At 36.7% G+C, this 20,929-nt stretch overlaps 1 protein-coding gene across 4 annotated transcripts in view; it reads left to right on the top strand.

The window, feature by feature from the left end:
* Positions 1-20,929, top strand: part of RC3H1 (ring finger and CCCH-type domains 1) — a 99,075-nt gene that overhangs the window by 43,979 nt on the left and 34,167 nt on the right. For 3 of the 4 annotated variants that reach the window (XM_067728693.1, XM_067728692.1, XM_067728696.1), the window contains exons 3-7: positions 2,667-2,787; positions 3,806-4,045; positions 4,495-4,670; positions 15,892-16,092; positions 20,272-20,404. In XM_067728693.1, the coding sequence (XP_067584794.1) occupies positions 2,667-2,787; positions 3,806-4,045; positions 4,495-4,670; positions 15,892-16,092; positions 20,272-20,404 (871 nt within the window). The remainder of the gene's footprint in view (positions 1-2,666; positions 2,788-3,805; positions 4,046-4,494; positions 4,671-15,891; positions 16,093-20,271; positions 20,405-20,929) is intronic. The other variant, XM_067728695.1, reaches the window with a different exon arrangement.

The following is a 20,929-nucleotide window of genomic DNA, read 5'->3' as shown; positions in this document are numbered from 1 at the left end:
AAGGAAAACTTACTTTATTTACAAATCTATCTTGATGATGTCGCCAATACTACAAAATATTAATATTTGTCAGAGGGAAATTGATTGTTTTTCTTCTCTTCCTGTACTTAAGTTTTCATTTGATAATCATTTCTCTTTTTGTTTTGAAAATTCCATTATGACATTTTGGAAATGTTTTTAAAATAGACTTATTGGGGATAACAATTTTAGTAATATAATATTTTAATAACAAATAACCAAGACTTACTTTTCCTCATAAAGTTGTCTAAGGATGAACTAATTCTTTTTCTACAAAATGAGTAAGACCTTGTCATGTCTTAACTGTAACAACTAATGTTTATGAAATTTGAGGATAGGACATTTTAATCCATAATAGCCATTATTTTAACCCCACAGATCTCCATTAAAAAACTGTTAGAAGTAATAAATGAATTAAACAAAGTTGCAGGATACAAAGTTAACATGCAAAAATCGGTTTCATTTCTGTACACTAACAATGAACAATCCAAAAGGAAATTAAGAAAATAATTTCACTTACAGTAGCATCAAAAAGAATAAAAGACTTAGGAATAAATTTAGCGAAGGAGGTGAAAGACTTGTACATTGAAAATAAAACATTGCTTAAAGAAGTTAAAGAAGACATAAATAAATGGAAAGACATCACCTGTTCACAGACTTAATATTACTAAGATGACAGTACTACCCAAAGCAACCAACAGATTCAATGTAAACTTTTTCAAAATCCCAATGATGTTTTTTGAAGAAATAGAAAAACCCATCCTAAAATTTATATGGACTCACAGGGGACCCTAAATAGCCAAAACAGTCTTAAAAGCAGAACAAATTTGAAGGAATCACACTTCCTGATTTTGAAACTGCAAAACTCTAGTGATCAAGACAGTGTGCTGCTGGCATAAAGATTGGCATTTAGATCAATGGAATAGAATAGAGAGTCCAGAAATAAACCCATATATATGGTCAAATGACTTTTTACAAGATTGCCGAAACCATTCAATGGGGAAAGGACAGTCTTTCCAACTAATGGCGCTGAGCAAACTGGATATCCAAATGCAAAAGATTGAATTTGGACCACTACCTCACACCATATACAGAAATTAAATCAAAATAGATCAAAGGCTAAAAGTAAGAGCTAAAACTGCAGAACTCTTAAAACAAAATATTTGCATAAATCTTTGTGACCTTGGAGTAGGCAGTGGTTTTTTTGTTTATTTATTTATTTGGTTGTGCCAGGTCTTAGTTGCGGCAAGAGGGTTTCTTTAGTTGCAGCTCGAGGGCTCCTTAATTGCAGCTCACTGGCTCCTTTGTTGCGGCACACAGGCTCCTTAGTTGTGGCACGTGGGCTCCTTAGTTGTGGCATGCATGTAGGATCTAGTTCCCTGTCCAGGGATTGAACCCGGGACCCCTACTTTGGGAGCATGGAGTCTTAACCACTGAACCACCAGGGAAGTCCCTAGGCAGTATTTTTTTAGCTATGACACCAGAAGCACAAGGAACAAAAGATAAATCAAACTAAATCAAAATTTAAAACTTAGTGTTTCAGGGAATTTCCTGGCAGTCCATTGGTTAGGACTCCGCGCTTTCATTGCTGAGGGCCTGGGTTCAGTTTCTGGTTGGGGAACTAAGATCCCACAAGCCACGTGGTACGGCCAAAACAAAACAAAAAACTTAGTGCTTCAAAAGACACTGTCAAGAGAGTGAGAGAACAACCGACAGAATGGGAGAAAATAATTGTAAATCATGTATCTGTAAGAAACTTGTATCTAAGAACCCTTACAACTCAATTATTAAAAGAACATGGTTTTTAAATGGGCAAAGATCTGGACACTTCACCAAAGAAGATATGCAGGTGGCAAATGAGCAAATAAAAGCTTGCTCAGCATTGTTTGTCATTAAAGAATTGCAGATTAAAACAACAATCAGAGGTACAAACTACTATGTATAAAATAAATGCTACAAGGATATATTGTACAACAAGGGGAATATAGCCAACATTTTATAGTAACTATAAATAGAATATAATCTTTAAAAATTGTGAAAACAACAGCAACAGTGAGCTACCACTACACATAAATTAGAATAGCTAAAATTCAAAACATTGACAGCACGAAATACTGGGGAGGATGGGAAGCAAGAGAGACTCTCATTTATTGCTGGTGGGAATGCAAAATGGTACAGCTACTTTGGAAGTTATTATATGATTCTGTTTATATGAAATGTCCAAAATAGGCAAATCCGTAGAGACAGAAAATAGATTAGTTTTTTCCTATGGCTGGAGGGGTTTGGGAGGAAATATGGCAGGGGTGACTCTGGGGTTCTTTTGGGGGGGCTATGAAAATGTTCTAAAATTGTGATGGTTGTATAACTGAGAATATATTTAAAGTCATTGAATTATATACCTTAAATGGGTCAATTACATGATATGCAAGTTATATCTCAATAAAGCTGTTACAGAAACAAAACAAAAATTTAAAAATGCAGTAATTTTGTGTGTATGTATATAAAAGATCTTTTGAAAGAATTCAGTAAATTTAATGGGAGTTTTGATGTTACCAGTGTTAGAATAGGAGTGCATAAAACATACTCAATAAAACATTTGATTATAATTAATTAGTGAGCACTCAAACACACCTTTTTTTTACTTCTAGGTTCCTGAACAGCAGCCCATTACTTTGTGTAGTGGGGTTGAAGATACAAAGCATTATGAGGAAGCCAAGAAGTGTGTAGAAGAATTAGCACTGTACCTGAAACCACTCAGCAGTGCTAGAGGTAAATCAGATGAAATTATCCATGCTAAGCACGTGTTCATTAAAGATGCTTTTGTTACCATAAAAACTGTGAGCTGTAAGTGAATGTTAACGAAATTCATTTATTTATTGTAAGCCAAACCCACCGGTGCTAAATAATATTACAAACCACATCAAATAAAGTAGTGAGTTTAAAGTTTATGTACTATTTATTGGAAACGTTTTTTGAATGAGTTGCAAAAGTAAGTATAAACACACTAGTGGTTTCAGAAGGGCTCTCTATCATTTGACAACTCTAAATTGTCAGCCTTCTATCCAGTTTTGTGTGGTATGCTGTTGGGGGTACAATAAAATTGGAAGTTGCCATTACTATCTTGCCATTATGGCTTGTTTTTATTAGGAAGGTGAGCTTAACCACTAGGAAATATACCAGACCTGTTAGGACCTCAAGATTTGGGTGTTTTTTTTGTTTTTTTTTTTAACATCTTTATTGGAGTATAATTGCTTTACAGTTGTGTGTTAGTTTCTGCTTTATAACAAAGTGAATCAGCTATACACATATATATATATCCCCATATCTCCTCCCTCTTGCGTCTCCCTCCCACCCTCCCTATCCCACCCCTCTAGTTGGTCACAAAGCACCACGCTGATCTCCCTGTGCTATGCGGCTGCTTCCCACTAGCTATCTGTTTTACATTTGGTAGTATATATTAAGTCCATGCCACACTCTCACTTTGTCAAGATTTGGGTTTTTAATTATTAATATTGACTGGCCTTTTTTTCTTTATTTCTCCATGATTAAAATGAATAATATATTTAATGTCATGAGTGTTACATTTGCATGCAATAACAACTTTCGTATACTTTTAAAATGCAAACTAGGCTTCACTTGTGTAATTTGTATTGTTTATTTTAAATATTCTGATAGAACCCAGAACTATTCCACATAGCCATAAGTCAATCAGCCCATCAGAGGAAGTTTTTCTGGACTCTAAAATTACATTGGAAACCTAGAAATAACTATATTTTCTGTTTTAAAGGAGTGGGTCTGAATAGCACTACTCAGAGTGTTCTGAGTCGCCCAATGCAGAGGAAGCTGGTGACTCTGGTCCACTGCCAACTAGTAGAAGAAGAAGGCAGGATTCGTGCCATGAGGGCAGCTCGATCTTTAGGTGAACGAACAGTTACAGAGCTCATTCTCCAGCACCAGAATCCTCAGCAACTCTCTTCCAATCTTTGGGCAGCAGTCAGAGCTAGAGGCTGCCAGTTCCTTGGACCAGGTATATAATTAAAGTTTGATATTTACTATACTAGTAATTCTAAAAGTATTTATAGTATAGGAACTATAAGTGATATACAAAGGCTAGTTCTTTGCAATATTCTGTTGTTATCAAGTAATATCCCACTTGGTATCCCACAGTCATGGCTTGGGTAATTCCATGTCAGTTTTTCAGGATACTTAAAACTTTTACTGCCAAAAGTTTATTCATTTTGATAGAGGTTTTCCCTAACTGTATTAATCTTTTATCTGCTTTCTTAAATAAAGTATATGGAATGTAATAAAAAATTGCCCCCAAATGGTTCAAAAGTATAACTGAATATTGGTTGTTGTTGTGTTGCCCATTAATGAAGTGGTACCTGTAGAAATTATTAAATGTTTCCCTTCTAAAAAATGGCTTTATCTTATCTCTGTATATGATAAATTTTGGTTTTGCTCAACTTTTCCTAGCAATGCAGGAGGAAGCTCTAAAGCTGGTTCTCCTGGCCTTAGAAGATGGTTCTGCTTTGTCAAGAAAAGTATTGGTTCTCTTTGTGGTGCAAAGGTTGGAGCCACGGTTTCCTCAAGCCTCTAAAACTAGCATTGGGCATGTTGTCCAGCTCCTTTATAGAGCCTCCTGCTTCAAGGTATGAACCTATGGTAACTTTCAGCTTAAAAGGAAACGTCCTTTCCCCAAACTTAGGTAGTAAGACTTTGAGTTTAATAAAGTTGCCTGTATCTTTCCATAAAATTTTAGCAGTTTTTCTTTTCTCTTTTAAAGAATATAGATGGTGTCCTGTTAAAGTTAAATCTTGTATTGAATTTTGTATGTTAGATATTGTACAACATAGATTAAATCATGGCTTATAGATTTTTGTATTTGAAGAAACTAAAAAGCCATGGCAGTTTTCCACCGAGACTGCAAACAGAATTGGTCTAAAGAGAGAGAGTCATTGAAGCAGGAGTACATTTTATTTGGCTATTTGCTCCTGATATAATTCCATATATACAGTACTGGAGCTCCATGTGCCATTTTGGTTTTAGTATATACAGTAATGCTGGACATGTCCTTTGTATGCCAAGTTGAATCAGCACTACTTCAAACACTGGTGCCCACTATGTATCACTTATTGTTCATCCTGTTTTCCTAACTTCTTAATGTCAGGGCTTCTTGCTTTTGACACAACACATAACAAGTACTTCATGGGCCAGGGAAGTATGTCTCTAAAAAATTGTTAATTCATACAAGCTATAAGGAGGTCACCACATTCCCTCATCTGACACTGAAACTAAAAAACTCCCACATTAGCCATCCTGCTATATTCTAATCTCGTTATTTTTTGAGAAGGATAAAATGGTTCACAAAATCAACAGAGCATATAGATTTAACTTAAAAAAAATTTTTTTTAAGTTCTAGCTAAATGCCAATATTATTCTGTTTCTTTCTAGACTCAGATTATATACTGAAAATGGGGTGTGGATTCCACATCTGTACCCACCCCTCTTGTTTTTCATACGTCCCTCTAGAGCTCTCAGAACCTCAACTGGTCCAGATTGTCCCTGAATAACTCACATTTGTTGTAATGGTTCTAATAACCTGACTGTACAGTGTAATCCGGAATACATTTCAGAATGTCTGTCTGCTTCCAGTGTTACTTCTCCATTAACAGCGCCAGATAGATACAGTATAGGAAGTTTAAGAAATAAAGGGAAAGAAATCCAGCCTTCCTCTGTGAAGAAGAATAAGGGGCTCAAAAACGCCAGAATACCCCAAGTGAAACTTTCTCAATCCTAATTAAAAGTGTTAATAGTAATTTAAAAAAGATTGGAATATGTAAAAATCCAGTTATTTTTCACTTGAGTCATGATTATGTCGCTTTATTTCATTGTCCACCTGCTTTCTTCTTTTGGTGGCAGTTTGTACTATACTCTCAATCATGAAAAGATTCATTTTCTCTCATCACAATAGGTCCATACCCTAAACTGTATTCACTATTGCAGAGTTTCTATTAAGTGTCTGCCAATACCCATTTCATCTTCTTCATGGAACTCAAATCAGCATTTTCCTTTCTTTGCAGGTGTTTGTGTCCGTATAGCTGTGTTCTAGCTGGGTCTTTTTAGCATCTCTTTTTTTTCCATTGGAAAAGCCTTTTCAAGCTGCAGGATAATTCTAGGCATTTTAGTACAGTACAGTTCCAGAACTTCAGACATTGCATTTCTTGGAAATCTTTGAGTGTTTTTAGTTAAAGAGAGTTTTGAGAGCCAAGTCCATGGAAACAGTACATCATATAGAAAGCATATACTACATTTTAATGAGATTTAATGTATATTGAGAGGGTGTTTCATACATATACATATACATTTGGTCTTTTGACTTGCCTTTGAATAGGGGCAAAATATATTTAGTTTTTGTGACTATAGTTCTTGATTTTTTTATGTTTGGTCTCTCTATGGACTTACCTAACAAAATTTAAGTTAGACCTTCTTATAATAAGAATGGAATACAAGTAAAAATATATCAGTATGACCTGGAAGTCCTGACTAGGATAGTCTATTGTTTCTTTGATGGGAGGGGAAAAAAAATGGGAATTTTCTATAGAGGAATTTGAGTCCTTATGGGAATAAAAGATTAGCAAGGCAAAAAACGTTGTAAAATATGTTAGGATATAGGTGATCCTAGACTAGAATTAATTGTTTTACTTTGATTCATTAGGCCTTTGGCCTGAATCCAGCTTGACTTAAAATGTGAATTATTAGGGGTGATACCACTAGCACCTACCTCAACAACTTTAAAGAATTAAATGAGTTAATATGTCACTATAACAGTTAATAAGGTAACTTAACACACTGGCACATACTATGTGCTCAATAAATGTTAGTTATTTTTATTGCTAAAAAATATCATCGTCATACAGCATCTTAGAATTTTCACTTTCAGGTGGTGACCTAACCTACAAAACTGCAGGGAGAATTAAACCAAGTACAAATTAGTCATCTTTAGAATCACACCAGCATCTGAAGCTCTTTCAGTTATTGAGTACCAGCTATCTCAATACCAGGCAAGCCCAAGAGTAATAATCCATAGATATGAAGAAGCAGCATGGTGTTTTTCAGAATACTTGTATGAGTATTTTCTTCTTTTTTTTTTCACATCTTTACTGGAGTATAAATGCTTTACAATGTTGTGTTACTTCCTGCTGTACAACAAAGTTAATCAGCTGTTTGTATACATATATCCCCATATCCCCTCCCTCTTGAGCCTCCCTCCCACCCTCCCTATCCCATCCCTCTATGTCGTCACAAAGCATCAAGTTGATCTCCTTGTGCTATGCAGTAGCTTCCCACTAGCCATTTTACATTTGGTAGTGTATATATGTCATTGCTACTCTCTCACTTCATCCCAGCTTCCCCTTCCCCCACTGTGCCCTCAGATCTGTTCTCTATGTCTGTGTCTTTATTCCTGCCCTGCCACTAGGTTCGTCAGTACCGCTTTTTAAAATTCCATATGTATGTGTTAGCATATGGTATTTGTTTTTCTTTTTCTGACTTAACTTCACACTGTATGACAGATTCTAGGTCCATCCACCTCAATACAAACAACTCAATTTTGTTCCTTTTTATGGCTGAGTAATATTCTATTGTATATATGTGCCACATCTTTTTTATCCATTCATCTGTCGATGGACACTTAGGTTGCTTCCATGTCCTGGCTATTGTGAATAGTACTGCAATGAACATTGTGGTACCTGTATCTTTTTTTTTTTTTTAATCTTAAGGAATTTATTGATTGATAACAGGAGTCTAGAAGTAGGGACGTTCCTGTCTGGCTAATTCACCAGATCAACCACATCCACAAAAACCCAGGCCTCTCCCATCAGTCTTTTCTGCATCTTAGGTGGATCAGTTGCTCTTCACATGGCTGCCCAATGGTGGAAGAAATTCCCAGCTCACATGATCAGACTCTAAGAAGCAGAGGAAGAAAGTTTGACTTCCTTGTGTCTCCTCTTAAGAAACCTTTCCCAAGAGGGACTCCACTCTCCCTCCAACAGATGTCCCATTGCATCTCATTGTGAATGTGACACACTAGGTCACATGACACTTCCTAAGTAGTCTCCAACTCGGATAATGGAATTGCCAGCATTGGCTTAGACCGGGGTTTATTCACCTTTTCTGTGCCATGGGCCCCTTTGGCAGTCTGGTGAAACCTAGGGACCCCTTCCCAGAATACTCTATTTAATTGCATAGAATGAAATGACCGGATTACAAAAGAAACCAACTATATCAAAAAATATACTTTTTAAGTGGTACAGGAATAAACTTGCTTCTTTATTAGTGCACTAAATAACAAAATCTAGCAGCTGATCTAATAACAACCATAATTTTTAAGTAGTGATGAAGGTAAACAGTGTTCTGAGATACCTGTAATAACTGTTTTGTGATATGAAAATATTTGTGATTTCCATTGGTGACAAAGTCACAAGTTACGGCTAATACTGTGGTTTGTTGCTTACATTCATAATAGAAGGAAATGTTACATTTCAGTTGGAGTTTAATGAAAAGTTTTTTTTTTTTCTTTTTTCCCAACGCAAGATTGTGAATCCCATGCATTCCATGCACGGACCCTTGGTAGGGGTGGTCTGTGGACTACATTAGAAGCCCCTAGCTTAGATTAATTAAGATTCACATATTGAGTCTGGGAGTGGGCATGTCTTCACTGAGACAAGTGGCTTCAAAGGAGTGTGGATATCTAAACTAAATCAGGACTAACTCAAGCAAAAAAAGAAGTAAGAGGGTGGGAGAGTAGGGTAGAGGAGGAGTGGAGTGATCTTGACTCCAGGGTCTGCTCCGTGTAGGGTCAGCAAGGGCTTCCTTCAGAGGGAGAACACTTCTCATCACTGGAGGAACAGACCTTGTCAAGGGGACTCAGACATACTAGGATTCCTGCCAACCTTGGCATCTTACATACCCCCCCCCCCCCGTTTTATTTACTTTTGTTTCTTAGTTGGTTTTCTTTAAACATCTGTATGTATTTCAAGGTACAGATATAAAACTTGCCCTTTACAAATATTCAGCCTACTGGAATATATCCCTTCTATCCCACTCCTTAGAAGTGACCACAGCTCTCAGCTTAATGGATGTCTTTTCAGACTACTTGCTATGCACATGTGAAATCCCACCAGCTTACAAACTTTCTTGTGTTGGCAATGCAGAGTACCAGGCCCCGCCCTCCCCCATGCTGGTGAATGAGAACAGCCTCACTGTGCTAGATGCTAAACTCACAGTGTCCCCTTCGATTCCCCAAAGACACTTGAAGTTCAGGCAGGGGAGGTGGCCCTCACACCGCATACCTCAGAAATGGCAGAGCTGAGATTTGAACCCATGTCTATCAGACCCCAAAGTCCATTCTTTAAATGCCATACGTGTTGGTTTGCAGAGCTGTACCTGATGGTCCAGTCATTTTTTCCCTTTTTTTTTTTAAAGGAGTGGGGTGGGCATATTCCTGGAACCTGGCTTGGATGGTGCCAACTTGAAATGGACGTTCACATTGAAGTGTTCAGGTGTCTCATCAGTAACACTTGAGTCTCCTAAATCATTCACAGGAGACTCCAGACGTATATTCAGAAGGCAGCATTGGAAGCATGAGAAGAATTTACAGTAAAGCTAAAAAGCAAGGCAAAGATGTCCTCTATGAGTTCCATAATTTAACATTATCTTGGAGGTACTGCCCAATGCAGTTAGACAAGAGAAAAAAAAAAGCTTATATAGATGGGAAAGAAATGAGAAAGGTAATCTTACTTGGGGAGATCATTAATCAGATGAAAAACTGTTATAAGCAAAAATAAAATTCAATAAGGTGGCTGGATACAGAAGTTAAAATACAGAAACCAATAGCACTCACGTTTATGCAAGCTGCATCTCGTTAGAAGACATACAGAAGAAAAGATTACATCACAATAGCAGCAACACAGGTGTTTTGGAATTAATTTTTTAAATGCGAAGTCTATAGGAAGGAAACACCTAAATGCTCTCTTCTCAACATCTTATTATAAAAATTTTAAAACATACATAAAAGTTTAAATAATTATATGGAGAACACCCATATACCCACCACCTAGATTCTCCAGTTAACATTTTTTGTATTACACATATCAGTCCATATATAATCCTTATATTCATTCAAAAATCCGTTATTTTTCTGTTTCTTTTAATTTTTTTTCTTATTGGTCAGCCATTTTATACATATCAGTGTATACATGTCAATCCCAATTGTCCAATTCATCACACCACCACCCCCACCCCTTGCTGCTTTCCCCCCTTGGTGTCCGTACGTTTTTTCTCTCCTTCTGTGTCTCAATTTCTGCTCTGCAGACCAGTTCATCTGTACCATTTTCTAGGTTCCACATATATGCTTTAATATACGATATTTGTTTTTCTCTTTCTCACTTACTTCACTCTGTATGACAGTCTCTAGATGCATCCACGTCTCTACGAATGATCCAATTTCGTTCCTTTTTATGGCTGAGTAATATTCCATTGTATATATGTACCACATCTTCTTTATCCATTCGTCTGTCAATGGGCATTTAGGTTGCTTCCATGACCTGACTGTTGTAAATAGTGCTGCAGTGAACATTCGGGTGTGTGGGTCTTTTTGAATTATGGTTTTCTCAGGGTATATGCCCAGTAGTGGGATTGCTGGGTCATATGGTAATTCTATTTTTAGTGTTTTAAGGAACCTCCATACTGTTCTCCATAGTGGCTGTATCAATTTACATTCCCACCAACAGTGCAAGAGGGGTCCCTTTTCTCCACACCCTCTCCAGCATTTGTTGTTTGTAGATTTTTTGATGATGCCCATTCTAACTGGTGTGAGCTGATACCTCATTGTAGTTTTGATTTGCATTTCTTTAATAATTAGTGACATTGAGCAGCTTTTCATGTGCTTCTTGGTGATCTGCATGTCTTCTTTGGAGAAACGTCTATTTAGGTCTTCTTCCCATTTTTTAATTGGGTTGTTTGTTTTTTTTGATATTGAGCTGCATGAGCTGTTTATATATTCTGGAGATTAATCCTTTGTCTGATGATTCATTTGCAAGTATTTTCTCCCATTTGTAGGGTTGTCTTTTCGTCTTGTTTATGGTTTCCTTTGCTGTGCAAAAGCTTTGAAGATTCATTAGGTCCCATTTGTTTATTTTTATTTCCATTACTCTAGGAGGTGGATCAAAAACAATCTTGCTGTGATTTATGTCAAAGAGTGTTCTTCCTATGTTTTCCTCTAAGAGTTTCATAGTTTCCAGTCTTACATTTAGGTCTCTAATCCATTTTGAGTTTATTTTTGTGTATGGTGTTAGGGAGTGTTCTAATTTCATTCTTTTACATGTAGCTGTCCAGTTTTCCCAGCACCACTTATTGAAGGGGCTTTCTTTTCTCCATTGTATATCCTTGCCTCCTTTGTCATAGATTAGTTGACTATGTGTGTGTGGGTTTATCACTGGGCTTTCTATCCTGTTCCATTGATCTATATTTCTGTTTTTATGCCAGTACCATATTGTCTTGATTACTGTAGCTTTGTAGTATAGTCTGAAGTCAGGGAGTCTGATTCCTCCAGCTCCGTTTTTTTCTCTCAAGACTGCTTTGGCTATTCACGGTCTTTTGTGTCTCCATACAAATTTTAAGATTTTTTGTTCTAGTTCCGTAAAAAATGCCATTGGTAATTTGATAGGGATTGCATTGAATCTGTAGATTGCTTTGGGTAGTATAGTCATTTTCACAATATTGATTCTTCCAATCCAAGAACATGGTATATCTCTCCATCTGTTGGTATCATCTTTAATTTTTTTCATCAGTGTCTTATAGTTTTCTGCATACTGGTCTTTTGTCTCCTTAGGTAGGTTTATTCCTAGGTATTTTATTCTTTTTGTTGCAATGGTAAATGCAAGTGTTTCCTTAATTTCACGTTCAGATTTTTCATCATTAGTGTATAGGAATGCAAGAGATTTCTGTGCATTAATTTTGTATCCTGCAAGTTTACCAAATTCATTGATTAGCTCTAGTAGTTTTCTGGTGGCATCTTTAGGATTCTCTATGTATAGTATCATGTCATCTGCAAACAGTGACAGTTTTACTTCTTCTTTTCCAATTTGTATTCCTTTTATTTCTTTTCCTTCTCTGATTGTCCTGGCTTGGACTTCCAAAACTATGTTGAATAATAGTGGTGAGAGTGGACATCCTTGTCTTGTTCCTGATCCTAGAGGAAATGCTTTCAGTTTTTCACCATTGAGAATGATGTTTGCTGTGGGTTTGTCGTATGTGGGCTTTACTATGTTGAAATAGGTTCCCTCTGTGCTCACTTTCTGGAGAGTTTTTATCATAAATGGGTATTGAATTGTGTCAAAAGCTTTTTCTGCATCTATTGAGATGATCATATGTTTGTTTTTTCCCTTTCATTAACATCTTGGATTAGTGTGATACATTTGGTCATATGGTTTTTATTCTTCAAGTTGTTAACATGGTGTATCACATTGATTGATTTGCGTATATTGAAGAATCCTCGCATCCCTGGGATAAATCCCGCTTGATCATGGTGTATGGTTCTTTTAATGTGCTGTTGGATTCTGTTTGCTAGTATTTTGTTGAGGATTTTTGTGTCTATATTCATCAATGATGTTGGTCTATAATTTTCTTTTTTTGTGATATATTTGTCTGGTTTTGGTATCAGGGTGATGATGGTGGTCTCATAGAGTGAGTTTGGGAGTGTTCCTCCCTCTGCAATTTTTTGGAAGAGTTTGAGAAGGATAAGTGTTAACTCTTCTCTAAATGTTTGATAGAATTCACCTGTGAAACCATCTGGTCCTGGACTTTTGTTTGTTGGAAAATTTTTAATTACAGTTTCAATTTCATTATCTGTGATTAATCTGTTTATATTTTCTAATTCCTCCTGTTTCAATCTTGGAAAGTTGTACTTTTCCAAGAATTTGTCCGTTTCTTCCGGGTCGTCCATGTTATTGGCATATAGCTGCTTGTAGTAGTCTCTTACGATCTTTTATATTTCTGTGGTGTCAGTTGTAATCTCTCCTTTTTCATTTCTAATTTTATTGATTTCATTCCTCCCTTTTTTTCTTGATGATACTGGCTAAAGTTTTATCAATTTTGTTTATCTTCTCAAAGAACCAACTCTTAGTTTTATTGATCTTTGCTCTAGTTTTCTTCGTTTCCGTTTCATTTATCTCTGCTCTTTATGATTTCTTCTTTCTACCAACTTTGCATTTTCTTTGTTCTTCTTTTTCTAGTTGCTTTAGGTGTAAGGTTAAGTTGTTTATTGAAGATTTTTCTTGTTTCTTGAGGTGAGCTTGAATTGCTATGAACTTCCCTCTTGGAACTGCTTTTGTTTTGTCCCATAGGTTTTGGATCATTATTTGCATTGTCACTTGTTTCTAGGTATTTTTTTTATTTCTTCTTTGATTTCTTCAGTGATCTTTTGGTTATTTAGCAGCACACTGTTTAGCCTCCATGTGTTTGTGTTTTTTATTGTTTTTTTCCTGCAGTTGATTTCTAATCTCATAGTGTTGTGGTCAGAAAAGATGATTGATATGATTTCAGTTTTCTTAAATTTTCCAAGGCTTGATTTGTGACCCAAGATGTGATCTATTCTGGAAACGTTCTGTGTGCACTTGAGAAAAAAGTGTAGTCTTTCGCTTTCAGGTAGGATGTCCTAAAAATATCAATTAAGTCTTTCTGGTGTGTGTCATTTAAAGCTTCTGTTTCCTTATTTATTTTCTGTCTGGGTGATCTGTGTATTGGTGTAAGTAGGGTGTTAAAGTCCCCCACTTTTATTGTGTTACTGTCGATTTCTCCTTTTGTGGCTGTTAGTATTTGCCTTATGTATTGAGGTGCTCCTATGTTGGGTGCATAAATATTTATAATTGTTATGTGTTCTTCTTGGATTGATCCCTTGATCATTATGTAGTGTCCTTTCTTATCTCTTGTAACAGTCTTTATTTTAAAGTCTATTTTATCTGATATGAGTATTGCTACTCCATCTTTCTGGTGATCTCCGTTTGCATGGAATATCTTTTTCCATCACCTCATTTTCAGTCTGTATGTGTCCCTAGTTCTGAAGTGGGTTTCTTGTAGACACCATATATAAGGGTCTTGTTTTTGTATCCTTTCAGCCAGTCTGTGTCTTTTGGTTGGAGCTTTTAATCCATTTACACTGAAGGTGATTATCGATATGTATGTTCCTACTACCATTTTCTTAATTCATTTGGGTTTGTTTTTGTGGGTCTTTGTCATCTCTTGTGTTTCCTGCTTAGAGAAGTTCCTTTAGCGTTTGTTGTAAACCTGGTCGGTGGTTTCGAATTCTCACAGCTTTTGTTTTGTCAGTAAAGCTTTTGATTTCTATGTCAAATATGAATGAGACCCTTGCTGGGTAGAGTAATTTTGGTTGTAGGTTTTTCCCTTTCATCACTTTAAATATGTCCTGCCACTCCTTTCTGGCTTGCAGAGTTTCTGCTGAAAGATCAGCTGTTAACCTTATTGGGATTCCCTTGTATGTTATTTGTTGCTTTTCCCTTGCTGCTTTTAATATTTTTTCTTTGTATTTAATTTTTGATAGTTTGATTAATATGTGTCTCTGTGTGTGTCTCTTTGGGTTTATCCTGTATGGGATTCTCTGCCCTTCCTGGATTTGATTGACTATTTCCTTTCCCATGTTACGGAAGTTTTTGACTATAATTTCTTCAAATATTTGTTCAGACGTTTCCTTTTTCTCTTCTCCTTCTGGGACTTCTATAATTCTAGTCTTGGTGCATGTAATGTTGTCCCAGAGGTCTCTGAGACTGTCCTCAATTCTTTTCATTCTCTTTTCTTTATTCTGGTCCCCGGCAGTTATTTCCCCCATTTTATCTTCCGGTACACGTATTCGTTTTTCTGCCATTTATTCCTTCTAGAGTTTTGGGGGGTTTTTTTTTGTTTTTTTTTTTGGCGGTACATGGGCCTCTCACTGTTGTGGCCTCTCCCGTTGCGGAGCACAGGCTCTGGACACGCAGGCTCAGCGGCCATGGCTCACGAGCCCAGCCGCTCCGCGGCACGTGGGATCTTCCCACACCAGGGCACGAACGCGTGTCCCCTGCATTGGCAGGCAGACTCTGAACCACCGCGCCACCACGGAAGCCCCTTCTAGAGTATTTTTAATTTCAGTTATTGTGTTGTTCATCATCGTTTGTTTGCTCTTTAGTTCTTCTAGATCCTTGTTAAACATTTCTTGTATTTTCTCCATTGTATTTCCGAGATTTTGGATCATCTTTACTGTCATTATTCTGAATTCTTTTTCAGGGGTTGCCTATTTCGTCTTCATTTATTTGGTCTTGTAGGTTTTTACCTTGCTTCTTTGTTTGTAATGTATTTTTTTGTCGTTTCAATTTTTTGTTTTTTTTTTTTTGATGACTAAGGCTGTATTCCTGTCTTACGGGTTGTTTTTCCTGAGGGGTCCAGCACTGGTGTTTGCAGGCCGTTGGGTAGAGCGGGTCTCAGTGCCTAGATGAGGATCTCTAGGAGGCTTCACCCCGATTAATATTCCCTGGGGTCTGAGGTTCTTTGTTAGTCCAGCAGTTTGGACTCGGTGCTCCCACCACAGGAGCTCAGGCCTGACCTCCGGCCCAGTTGCTGGGGGTTCCTCCTGTCCCCTCAGGGGACTGGTGCCTGGTAGGTGCCCTCTTTGTACCAAGAAGCGAATTCCACATCCTTCTAGTCCGCCATCTTGACTCCCTCTCTTCTCTTCAAAGTATTTTCATATCTGTCTTTGGTCATATAAAGTATAAGCCCAGTTTGTTTCTTACCTGACTCATGAGATTACGTGTGTCTTCCTAGGTCACCAAGCGTGATGAAGACTCTTCTTTGATGCAGCTGAAAGAAGAATTTAGAACGTATGAAGCTCTGCGGCGAGAACATGACTCCCAGATAGTGCAGATTGCTATGGAAGCAGGCTTACGAATTGCACCAGACCAGTGGTCCTCTTTGCTTTATGGGGACCAGTCTCACAAATCTCATATGCAGTCCATTATTGACAAGGTAGACCCTTTTTTGTTCCTTACTTCTGGACTAATCATGGAGTTTTGGTAATTCATTTATTTAACAAGTGTATATTTAAGTGAATCCTGTATGTCAGGCTCTTATAAATTATATTCTCTGTAGCTGAGTGTCATGTCATAACTAGTCACATCATAGTAGCAGTTTGTTCATGTAAAGGTTTTTTAAATTGAGGTATAATTGACATTGTTCATATAAGGTTTGATTTAATTAGTTTTAATGCTTTATCCAGTGCTGTCTCACATTCCTGTGACAGTCTCCTATCTCTATTTTTTCATTGCCTTTCTTCCTTCTTTTATTGTTTTCTGAGTTTTGATCACTGTATTAGTTGAATTCATTTTCTAAACGCCTTTATTGTCCTCCTGGAACAGCCATTTAATGACCTGGAAGATGTATACATTGAGGTTTCTTGTGGTTCTTAGCCAGAAAAATTTCACATTATAAGTTACCAACCATTCTATATTTGATCAAATTTTCAGTAAACTTATTTCTACTTTATTTGTTGTCTGTTATGATGAAAAGATCACTTGAGTACACATGAATTTTAGGTCGGGCCCCACTATTTCTGACTCTAAGAGTTATATTTAATTCTTTTAAAACTCTAGAATAATACTTAAACTGGTTTTGTTGCAGTTCAACATGAAATATGTGAAAGTGCTGTTTAAAAATCTTAAAAGTGCCATGTAAATATATTATGTTCAATAATTTTTTAAAATTTTTACTATTTACCTTAATTTTTACTATTTTATCTTAAGTCCTTATAACCATAGAGATGATTATACATTAGAATCCACCTTACATTTAATTTAAAGAAATAATGACGGGACTTCCCTGGTGGCACAGTGATTGCGAGTCCACCTGCCAATGCAGGGGACACAGGTTTGGGCCCTGGTCTGGGAAGATCCTACATGCTGCGGAGCAGCTGGGCCCGTTGCCACAACTGCTGGGGCCTGTGAACCTAGAGCCCGTGCTCCACAATGGGGGAGGCCACCACAGTGAGAAGCCCGCACACCATGGTGAAGAGTATCCCCCACTCGCTGCAACTGGAGAGGGCCCACACGCAGCTGCGAAGACCCAGCGCAGCCAAAAATAAATACATTAAATAAATAAATTTTAAAAAAAAGAAATAATGTTAGTATGTAAGAGTAGCCTAAATAAAATAATATTTAACACTTACTGAGAGCTTAGTGTGTGTCTGGTGGTTTTATTTTATTTTTTGATTTTAGTGCATTAATACTTTGCTCAGAATATTTTAGTTTAGTTTATGTTAGTTTAGTTTAGTTTCGTTCAGTTCAGTTTTTGGCCTCACCACGTGGCTTGCAGAATCTTAGTTCCCTGACTAGGAATTGAATCCTGGCCACAGCAATGAAAGTGCCAAGTCCTATCCACTGGACTGCCAGGGAGAGCTTCCTATCTGGTGGTTTTAAATAATTCATTTAATCTTCTCAACAGCCCTGTATTATTCCTTTTATACAGAGACAGAGGGAGATTAAATATATTTCTCCAGGATCACGTAGGTAATAACTGACAAAGCTGGATTTGAACTTGAACATTCTGACTCTAGAATCCCTGCTCTTAACTACTAAACCTCTTTCCAGACTATTCTCCCCCCACCCCACGCCACCCTTTTTTTTTTGCTATTCCTAAAGGTAGAATTCTTGAAATAAGTAGAAGGTTGATGTCAAAGGAGAATTAGGAAATGTTTTATAACTGCATGGTGTGTAATTGTCAGTATAATGTGTATTATTTGTTCTGTCCTATAGATACCTTTATCAAAACTTCACGTGCAGCTCCTAGGCCTGAAATTATGCAGTGGACTGATTATAACCTTAATCATGATCTTTTAAAGGAGTGGCTTTCTACCTCTGAAGAGAAACTTGACTTGCTTTTATGAAAATTCTACAAGGAGGTTAAATTAACCTTCTTGTCTGAACTGGACTATATAACTAGATGTATATCCTGCAATAATTTTCTCACACCATGAGCAGTAATTTGAATTTAATATCCTAAACCTTCTTACAACAATCTGGTAAATGAAGTTAGTAGTGTGACATCTTATTATTATATAGAGCAATAGAACTTCGTGTGATAATGAAAATGTTCGGTATACATGCATTGTCCAGTATGGTGATCACGAGCCACACTTGGCTATTAAACACTTGATGTGTAACTTGTGTAACTGATGAACTGAAATTTTTATTTTACATACTTAAAATTTTTAATAGCCGTATGTTGCTAATGGCTACTGTATTGGACAGTGCAAATGGAGAATTTATTAAAAGTGATAAGAAAAACAATAACCCTAGTAAGTTAATAGGCAAAGAAATATGAAATAACAGTTCACAAACAGGAAGTATATCTAATTGATGGACTAGAATTCGATGCCAATAATAAATACATTTAAAGCAGTGACATGCCAAATATTGCCTGTTAAACTATAAAGAAACATATACTCTCATTCATTGCTGATGGTTTGTAAAATGCATTACAGGTCTTTTGAGAAACAGTTTGTCAGTGAAGCCTCAAAATATTTGTGTACTTTACCAAACCTGCTATTTCCAGGAATTTATTTTAAGGGAATAATCCAAACTTTCAAAAAGGTTATGAATGCAAAGGTGTTAATTGCTAAATTACTTACAAAGGATAAAATAAAGGGATGGTTAAAGAAGTTAAGATACATCTGCTCAGAACACTGTTACATGGCCATTAAAATTGTGGTCATATCAGGACAGATACTCTCTTCAGCTATTAAGTAGCACTTGATTTCTTTTAAAAAAAATGTTAGTGAAATATTTTTGTTAAGTCTCGGTGGTAGATACATGGGTATTATTATTTTAGACAGTTACTTTCAAGTATTTCATAATAAAAATGGTTAGGTATTTTAAAAATACCTTTGTTGGGCTTCCCTGGTGGTGCAGTGGTTGAGAGTCCGCCTGCCGATGCAGGGGACACGGGTTCATGCCCTGGTCCGGGAAGATACCACATGCCTTGGAGCGGCTGGGCCCGTGAGCCATGGCCGCTGACTGAGCCTGCGCGTCCGGAGCCTGTGCTCCGCAACGGGAGAGGCCACAACAGTGAGAGGCCCGCGTACCGCAAAACAAACAAACAAAAACCTTTGTTATAATATTAATGGTAGGCAAATCCATAAGTTTATAAATAGCTGATTATAAGTATATGAAAAACATGCAAAGATGAAAAATTGAATAAAGACATGCCAGCATTTTAATGATTAGTTGTGTTATTCCATGTTTTTTAAAATGTATGCTTTTTAAAAATTTACCTTTTAGAATGACCTTTGGGGGAGAAAAAGTTCCACATGTATATATACATATATATATATATACATATTTTAAGTGAAAGTGAGTTTATTTAGAGAGATACACATTCCATAGGCAGAATGCTGTCAGTCTCAGAAGTGAGAGCAGCCCTCATCTATATTAATAAACTACATAGAGAGCTAAATGTTTCCAAGTAAGAACCCTTAGTTAGTATCACATAACCAGTTTTTTTACTTTACAGGTCATATGTACTGACCAGCTTAGGGGAGTTAGTGCAAGTATGTGTGTCATTAAGCCTTAAGAAAATACACAACCTGATAGCTTCCAAGAATCCCAAACCAATATAGGATTTTTTGAACTGGAATGAACTTCTCAAATTATTTAGTCCATACAACAGATGGAGTTCAGATAGAGTCTGTAAAGGTTATATCTGATGTCATAATCTTTGGTCCGTAACAGAACTTGAATTCAAACACAGTTTGAGTACAGTTTCATTGTTCGTGCTGTTGTATAGCATTATCTCTAGACAGTATTTCCAAACTTCAGTTATTTGGAAAGACCCCAAGAGCCAAACTAACACAATACTGTAAGAACTGGAGATGTAAAGAGTATTTCCAAATTGAGGATGTGAGAAAGATCTCACATTTGAGGAATGTGATGACAGAGGGAAGAGAGAGTATACAATATATCAACCTGTGGATGCAGAGAAGTGCAGGGTTTGTTCAAGTAACAAGTGATCCAGTCTGGCCAGAGCATGGGATGTGTGGGAGGATAAAAATTAAATATAATTAATTGCAAAAATGGTTGTGATATTGTAAATAATCTTTATTTTAAAAGGATTTATCTGGTCTTTGAGGGAAGTTAATATTTATCTTCTTTTAAGTTGCAGACCCCAGCCTCTTTTGCACAAAGTGTTCAGGAACTAACAATTGCTCTCCAGAGGACTGGAGATCCAGCAAACTTGAATCGACTAAGACCCCATTTGGAGCTATTAGCAAACATTGACCCTAGTCCAGGTAAGCCCAGGGAAAATTAACGGACTATCCTATATGTGCCTTAGTGCTATTCAGTGAGTCTTTTAATTATCTTTTGTTACATTTCTCTAGAATTTCCTGGTGTAGTAATTCCAAATCTTTTCTATAGTATTTAAGTTTCTGGCCCCAATCTTTTCTGTCTCTTTATTACTTCAACTAATATTTATTTAATACTTTTTACTGTGCTGCTCACTTTACCAGCAAAATAGGATCCCTCTGGGATCCTTTATGTTTCCTCCCTCTCTCATCACAAATTGTGCTCTATTTTTATCATTTTCATCTCTTTTGACAAAACTCAAGTTTTCTCATTTTTTCTGTATCATATGTCCTTAGTTGCATTTTTTTGGTCCCAACTTTGCTTTCTCTACGATAATCTTGTTCCATCACATATCCTCCCTTGTGTGTCTACTTTGTCCAGCCATTTCCTGTTCCTTCTCCTTGACCTGAAAGTCACCCAACCTTCATTTTTCACTTAATGTTACATCTAGGGTGTGTTAGCTTATATCC

This window comes from Pseudorca crassidens, chromosome 2, assembly GCF_039906515.1.
Source record: "Pseudorca crassidens isolate mPseCra1 chromosome 2, mPseCra1.hap1, whole genome shotgun sequence".
Taxonomy (NCBI): Eukaryota; Metazoa; Chordata; class Mammalia; order Artiodactyla; family Delphinidae; genus Pseudorca; species Pseudorca crassidens.
The sequence above is the reverse complement of the archived record's forward strand: the minus strand, read 5'-3'. Positions and strand labels throughout refer to the sequence as shown.